The sequence below is a fragment of the Mandrillus leucophaeus genome, unplaced genomic scaffold (genome assembly GCF_000951045.1).
Source record: "Mandrillus leucophaeus isolate KB7577 unplaced genomic scaffold, Mleu.le_1.0 Scaffold162, whole genome shotgun sequence".
NCBI lineage: Eukaryota > Metazoa > Chordata > Mammalia > Primates > Cercopithecidae > Mandrillus > Mandrillus leucophaeus.
In genome coordinates, this window is record NW_012101610.1 from 1,729,942 (window position 1) to 1,738,042 (window position 8,101).

The window sequence follows — 8,101 nt, forward strand, 5'->3', positions numbered from 1 at the left end:
AAAAAAAAAAAAAAAAAGAAAAGAAAAGAAAAGGAAAAGAAAAACAGGATGGAGGTTCCTAAAAAAATAAAAAAAAGAGCTACCACATGACCCAGCAATGCTGCTTCTGGGTACATATCCAAACAAATTGAAATCAGGAGCTTGAGGAGGTAGCTACATTCTCATGCCCACTGCAGCACTATTCACAAGAGCTCAGATGTGGAAACAATCTGTATGTCCATTGACAGAAAAATTGCTAATGAAAAATGAGGTAGCTGGGTGCGGTGGCTCACGCTGCAGTGAGCTATGATTGCACCACTGTGCTCCAGACTGGGCAACAGAGCAAGACTCTTAAAAAAAAAAAAAAAAAAGACTGGGTGCAGTGACTCACACCTGTAACACCAGCACTTTGGGAAGTCAAGGCTGGAGGATCACTTGAGCCTTGGAGTTCAAGACCAGCCTGGGAAAAACAGTGAGATCTTGTCGCCACAAAAAAATAAAAAATTAGATGGGCATGGTGGCTCGCTTATGTGGTCCCAACTATTCAAAGAGGCTGAGCTGGGACAATATTTGAGCCCAGGAGGTCAAGGTTGATGCCGCGAGTGTGATCATGCCACTGCACTCCAGCCTGGATAACAGAGTGAGATCCTGTCTCAAAAAAAAAAAAAGAAAAGAAAAGAAAACGTGATACATATACAAATGGAATATTATGTAGCCTTAAAAAAGAAGGAAATTCTGCCATGTGCAACAACATGGATGACCCTCGAAAGCATTAAGCTATGTGAAGTAAGCCAGTTGCAGGAAGACAAATACTGTATGAGTCCACATATAAAGAAAGTTTCTAAAATAGTCAGATTCATAGAATCAGAGAGTGGAGTGGTGTTTGCAGGGGGTAGGGGTAAGGGAAATAAAGAATTACTAACTTTCTAACCAATGGACAGTTTCAATTATGAAGACGCTCTAGAGATCTGCTATACAGCACAGTTCCTAAGTCAACAGTAATGTATTGTACACGTAAAAACTGGTTAAACCGGCAGATCTCACTTTAAGTGTTCTCACCCCAATACAATAAAACTAAAATAAAAGCTGTGACCTGAAAGGTAACAAATAATTTGAACTGAGTAGGCTGCATACAGAGGTTCACGTCTGTAATCCCAGCACAAATCCCAGCACTTTGGGAGGCCAAGGTAGGCAGATCACTTGAGCTCAGGAGTTCGAGACCAGCCTGGCCAACATGATGAAACCCCGTCTCTACTAAAAGACAAAAAAATTAGCCAGGTGTGGTGGCAGGCACCTGTAGTCCCAGCTACTTGGGAGGCTGAGGCAGGAGAATTGCTTTAACCCAGGAGGCAGAGGTTGCAGTGAGTGGAGATCATGCACTACATTCCAGCCTGGGTGACAGAGTAAGATTCTCCAAAAAAAAAGGAAAAAGAAAAAAACTGAAGCAGGTAGAAGTGAGATGTGGAAAGAAGTGAGATGTGGGAGTCTTGTTCATGCCAGATCTACTCATATAGTGGGCATGGCTCAGGTGTGGCACATCCCATCACCTGGGAGTTTATTCGGCTCTCAGCCCTGGCTATTCAGGCTAAGCATCCTGTAGCATCTGGGAGTAGTTACTAATGCTGCGTCCCACAAGGAGGGATATAGGGTTGCTAGTGCTCAATGAACTTGAGCAAATAAGGCACACTGCAAACGTTTCCGGCTTAGGTCATGCAGGACAGGCTCTGGAGTAGCGCAGCCCTGGGTTTGAATCCCAGCTCTGCTACTTATAAGCTTTGTGACCTCAGGCACATTGCAAGGGTCCTCCGGCTCAGGTTTCCTCAGTGGAAAAGGTGCAATGACTCCTACCTTGGGGAGCTTGCCAGGAGGGCTCCCAGGAGTGAGTATTAATGAGTGGCGTTAGCAAGGCACGGGCACCTAGTGAGGTGTCGTGAACTGCAGCTATTCTTTGTCTCACATCATTACTAAACCCCAGCAAAACCACATGTAATGCTACAAGGAATAATAACTCAAATCTGCTGAGAACAGGAGCGCTTTCCACAAATGCCTAAGGGGCCAAGTGGACAACAGAAATGGGGTTAAGGGGTCCAGAGGTGCCCAGGAAAACTGGAGAGAAAGGCATACGCCACCTGCATAGAGCAGCTGGTACCCAGCTGTGGCCAACCGGCCAGGCCGCAGGATGCGGGCGCCACGTGATAGACCTGATTTTTCAAGGGGAGATGCAAATCTGGGATATTCTGTGATCTACCCATTTTTAAATGTGGGAAGGTTGCGGGCCCACGTGATAGGACCTGATTTTTCAAGGGGAGATGCAAATCTGGGATTTTCTGTAGTCTACCCATTTTTAAATGTAGGAAACTCACTCCAAATGTTCTCCATCAGGACATGGCCAGCAACTATCTACATGTTTACTGGCTGGATCTGCCCTCCAGACATCAACCTGTAATCCCAGGGACAGAGTTCCAGGTTTACAAAGCACTTTCCCAGCTATCATTTCATTTAACCCTCACAGGAGTCACTTGAGGTGGGCACTGCGATGACACCTTAGAAAGGTAACAACTGAAGCTCTGAGGAGTTACAAAACTTTCCCAAGGTCTCAGCGCTATGAAGTCTTCGGGTCGGACTGAACAGAAGCTTCTGAATCTGAGAAGGCGTTTCAAAAAGCCTCTAGTGATTTTTAACCTGCAGATGCTGAGTGCGTCCCGATTAATCAATGAACAATGACTTTTACCAACTGCTGAATTCAAAACCCTGATTTTTTTGTTTTGCCTTCTCACTTGATAAATGACTAGTTTACCCAAAGAGAGAAACTTACAAAGTACTAATATGGAGATCTGAAAACAGTGACATCAAGTGTCAAGTGAAGGAGCTTTAGAAGATGCCACTGCACGCTGCCCCGTCTTGGGGTGCCGCCTATCCTCCCTGCAGGACAACAAGAGGCCCCTATCCTGAAGCCGTGTCTGCAGTCCTTGAGCCTGGCCTCCTGAGCTCGCTCCCCTCTCTCTGAGAACTTGGAATCTGAACAGGGAGAGTCAGGAGCTGAGTCACTTTCTGCTTTCTCAGCTTTACTGAGATATAATTCACATACCAAACAGTACACCTGCTGAAATGTACAATTCAGTGATTGTTAGGATATTCACACCGTTTCTCGATCATCAGTACAGTCAATTTTAGAACATATCATCACCCCAAAAAGGAACCTGGATCCCACTGGAGCTCAGGCACTTTTATGGCTCAAGTTCAGGGTGATGTTTCTCAAAGTATGGTCCTAGGACCACTTACCCCTGAATCACTGAGGGGGCTTTTAAAAATGCCCATTTGCCAAACATGGTTGATCCCACCTGTAATCCCAGGTACTGGGGAGGCTGAGGGAGGAAGATTGCTTGAGGTCAGGAGTTCAAGACGAGCCTGGGAAATGTAGTGAGAATGCACCTCTATAAAACATTTTAAAAAATTAGCCAGGCGTGGTGGCGCATGCCTGTTGGCCGAGCTACATGGGAGGCCGAGGCAGGAGGATCACTTTAGCCCAGGAGCTCAGCCTAGGCATACAGCAAGACCCTGTCTCAAAATAAAACAAATAGATTATTTTAAAATTGCTGATTTGTGATCCTATTTCAACCTACTGTGTAATCTCGGCTCACTGCAACCTCCGCCTCCTGGGTTCAAGTGATTCTCCTGCCTCAGCCTCCCAAGTAGCTGGGATTGCAGGTGCCCACCACCACGCCCGGCTAATTTTTGTACTTTTAGTAGATATGGGGTTTTGCCATGTTGGCCAGGCTGGTCTCAAACTCCTGACCTCAGGTGATCTGCCTGCCTCTGCCTCCCAAAGTGCTGGGATATAGGCATGAGCCACAGTGCCCGGCCCTTGGAATATTATTTTTAATGCAGCAAATAAAACATGTAAGACTACAAAGAAAACCAATTACACTAAAATACAGCTGGCAAAATATTTTTTCCATGCATTTGTGATACTGTCATCTGTTGCTTCTTTGTGAATGCATTAACAGCTCTAGCAAGCGGCTTAATAACCGCTGTGCTTTTAAAGGAAGAAGAACACAATCTTCTGAAATATCTTTCACATCTGAAATGTGATGTGAACATATTTGTTGATTTCTTTTGGTGACAAAGTCCCAGCGACTGCTACTACTACTTTGACTTTTTGCCTGTAATTCATCGAGTGAAAGGTAAATTTCACTCAGACGTTTGTGAAAATAAAGCTGTCCTTTTCCTCATCCAAATTCATGTCACTCTGCCAGACCCCCAGGGAGTAGGTGGACTGCAAGTTACAAGCACCCTTGCTAGGGAGGGTCCAGGAATTCCTCCTGCTGGGTCCCGAGAGTGGCCTCATTCTTTGCAACTCAAGCCTGGCTGTACATCTCTTCCATTCCATGAAAAACCCAGCATCCTCCCAGCAGTGCCCCTCTTAATTTCTGCTATCTTTAGCTTCTGTTATTTGCCATCAAAATAACTTTGTCGCCACTTTCTCAGTGCTTTCTAGAAAGTTTACTATGCGCAGAGGCACTGTTCTGACCTTGTGAGTACTCACTAACTTAATATTCATGGCAACCCAGAGAAGTGACAGTTCTTATCCTCATTTTATAGACAAGGAAACTGCAGCACAGGGATGTTATATTATTGCCCAAGAACGTAGAGCTGGAAGAAGGACGGGCCAGGATTCCATGCCGGGCATCTTGGTTCCAAGGCCTGTGCCCCTCCCCACTGAGCGACAGCTCTGCCTTTGCAGTATAGAGAGCGCAGTGGACCAAATGTTTGTATCCCCCTGCAAATTCATACACCGAGACCCTAATCCCAATGTGATGGTATTTGGAGGTAAGGCCCTTGGGAGGTAATTAGGTCCCAGAGGACCAATTGCTCAAAAGGCCGGAGAGCTTGTCCTTGCTTTTTCTTTCTGTCATATGAGGACATAATGGGAAGATGAGCTGGTAGTCCCAGCTGCTCAGGGGGCTAAGGCGGGAGAATCGCTTGAGCCTAGGAGTTCAAGGCTGCAGTGAGCTATAACTGCACCACTGCACTCCAGCCTGGGTGACGAGCGAGACTCCTAAACACACACACAAAAAGGCCAGGTACGGTGGCTCACACCTGTAATCCCAGCACTCTGGGAGGCCAAGGCAGGCGGATGGCCTGAGGTCAGGAGTTCAAGACCAGCCTGGACAACATGGTGAAACCCCGTCTCTACTAAAAATACAAAACTTAGCCAGGTGTGGTGGCAGGTGCCTGTAATCCCAGCTACTCGGGAGGCTGAGGCAGGAGAATCACTTGAACCCGGGAGGCGGAGGTTGAAGTGAGCCAAGATCATGCCATTGCATTCCAGCCTGGGCAACAATAGTGAAACTCCATCTCAAAAAAAAAGAGACAGAGAGAGAGAGAGAAGATGGTTGTCTGCAACCTGGAAGTGGGTCCTCACTAGAACCTAACCAGGCTAGCACCCTGATCTCAGCCTTCTAGCTTTTAGAATTCTGAGAAATAAATGTTGTTTAAGCCCCCAGCCTACGGCACTTTGTAATAGCAGCCTGAGCTGACATAGTACCTCCAACTATTATAGTATGATCCCCACCCGGCAAGAATAGAAAATTCATGAAGCAATTCAAATACCTAACTGGAAAACCAACACAAAGATATTAGATAGAATGTTCCTGCAGTTTTAGGTCTAAGAACACATAATATTATAAGGCAGGTCAAAGGAAGACATGTCCTATGGTTCTGCTGAGGAAACGTACCGGAACTATTAATAAGGTAGAAAAGAAATTGCAGAGGAATTCCAGCAGGAACGATTCCGACGGCCGCATCTTCCCGTCGATATTAATCATCTTTGGAACTTCCGGAATGAGGCTTATAGCGGCTTTGAAAAAAGCATCAGCTGCAAGACAGAAGATAAAAGTCAGTGTATTAGAACTCTGGGAAATTTAGTTGGCTTTCTTCTTCACATGGCCTGAAGGCCAGTCCTGAGAGGTGGAAGTCAGGCGGTGCCAAGGGCAGGTCCTGGCAGAGGGTTTCTGCAAACCATGATGAAGCTGGAGGAATAGCTGCTTGACAGGGCACTGCTTCAGCTCAGAGAACCTCTGTCAAATTGCCTTTAGGTTATTAAGTGAAAAAAGCAGGTCGCAAATTTTTGTAAAAAGTCTAGAAATGACAGTTGCCTGGGCTAAAGGCTCAACTTGGATTGGTTCATTGAATTCTCATGTCTGCCATGCGAGGGGGTGCTGTCGACAGGTGTACTTCACAGACGAGAAATAAGGGAAGGAAAGAGAAGCAATTCATCCCGCAACAGTGTTCTGTGTCCATAGGAAGTTCCAGTGTTGGTGGTGGAGCTGCAGCTCAAACTCGCGTCTGTTTGAATCTGTTCTAGTGCACACCATTTTTGTTAAATAGCCATCAAAATGTCTGAAGGAACACAGCACACACACACACACACACACACACAGACAGACACACACACACAGAGCTTAAAGACTTCTGATTGAGTAACATCAGCTCCATAGAATCATTTGGGAAATGAAGATATTTAAAGAGCTATGAAAAAAATCTGTAAAACAAGGAGACTTCAAAGGGAGCAAGCAAGGAAGAAAAGGAGTGGAGAGAGAATGTGTGTGCGCAACAGGATAGAGATGGGGTGGAAGGGATGAAGGAGAGCAGGAAGGATGGGAGGTGGAGGGGAAGACGGAGAGGGAGAGAAAGTTCCTTCTAAAACTGCCAAGGTATTGACTGTGAGAAAAAGCCTCAAGGTCAAAACAACCAAAACATTGACCTGACAAATGCAATTTTAAACTATCCAACAAGATCAAATGTTTTCATGGTCCAAATGGACTTCCACTCCAAAACGACTTCCAGAGATGCAAAGAGAACACTGTAGGGGTGAACAGCATCCTGAATTAAAACAGGAACACCGGCCAGCACATCAGAGGGGCAAATGCAACAGCAAATGCTCACTTTCCTGGGAAGAAAGGCCTACGTTTAATGAGAAGAGTATGTGTCTGAAGATGGATGGTGGAGTTTTGCCATCTCTTCCTTCTTCAAAGGAGAGGGGGGAAAAAAAGAAACATGTCACAGAAAGACACTCCTTGTAAAGCTTTCTGAGTCAAGTTGCTCTGCTCTGGAAGCTTCCTCACCTGGCTGTCTCCCAAACCCCAAACTCAAACCCCTTCCATATTTATTAAGCACCAACTGTGAACAAGGTACTGTCATGGGCAGCTGCACAAACAGGTGAAAAAAAGTGAGAGAAAGTATTGACAACATAAACTGTGGCAATGAGACCAACATAATCATACTAATTAACAACTAGTTTTTTTCTTTTCTGTGTGTGTGTGTGTGTTTTTTGTTTTGTTTTGTTTTGTTTTTTCCAGACAGGGTCTTGCTCTGTCGCCCAGGCTGAAGTGCAATGGCATGATCTCGACTCACTGCAGCCTCTGTCTTCTGGGCTCCAGCCATCCTCCTACCTCAGTCTCCCCAGTAGCTGGGACTATAGGAGTGCGCCCAGCATCCCTGGCTAATTTTTGTATGTTTTGTAGAAATGGGGTTTCACCATGTTGCCCAGGCTGGTCTCAAACTCCTGAGCTCAAGAGATCTGCCTGGCTCGGCCTCCTAAAGTGCTGGGATTACAGACGTGAGTCACCGCATTGGGCCAACACTTATTTTCTAAACCTGTTACGTATTTTGGTCTATGCATCCACTTATCTCAATTGTTTTGGGGAGCGACATTAAATATGGGGTTTGAGGAAAAGCCACCTGATGTCAGTTCTGATAGAGAAACCTTCCAGAAAGGGTCAGAGCCTGTAGGGTCTTCTATCTTGTGACCACTAGTAAGACATGGCCCAACTGGGCGCAGTGGCTCACGCCTGTAATCTCAGCACTTTGGGAGGCTAAGGTGGGTGGATCACTTGAGGTCAAGAGTTTGAGACCAGCCTAGCCAACATGGCGAAACCCTATCTCTACTAAAAACACAAAAAGTAGCTTGGCGTGTTGGCACATGCCTGTAATTCCAGCTACTTGGGAGGCTGAGGCAGAAGGATCACTTGAACCTGGAAGTCAGAGGTTGCACTGAGCTGAGATCATGCCACCACACTCCAGCCTGGGCAACAGAGCAAGACTCTGTCTCAAAAAAAAA

General features: G+C 45.9%; 1 protein-coding gene across 1 annotated transcript in view; it reads right to left on the reverse strand.

Moving 5' to 3' along the window:
• Positions 1-8,101, reverse strand: part of LOC105536656 (chromosome unknown open reading frame, human C16orf62) — a 158,112-nt gene that overhangs the window by 32,411 nt on the left and 117,600 nt on the right. Inside the window, exon 25 of the mRNA XM_011976076.1 lies at positions 5,718-5,857. Within this exon, the coding sequence (XP_011831466.1) occupies positions 5,718-5,857 (140 nt within the window). The remainder of the gene's footprint in view (positions 1-5,717; positions 5,858-8,101) is intronic.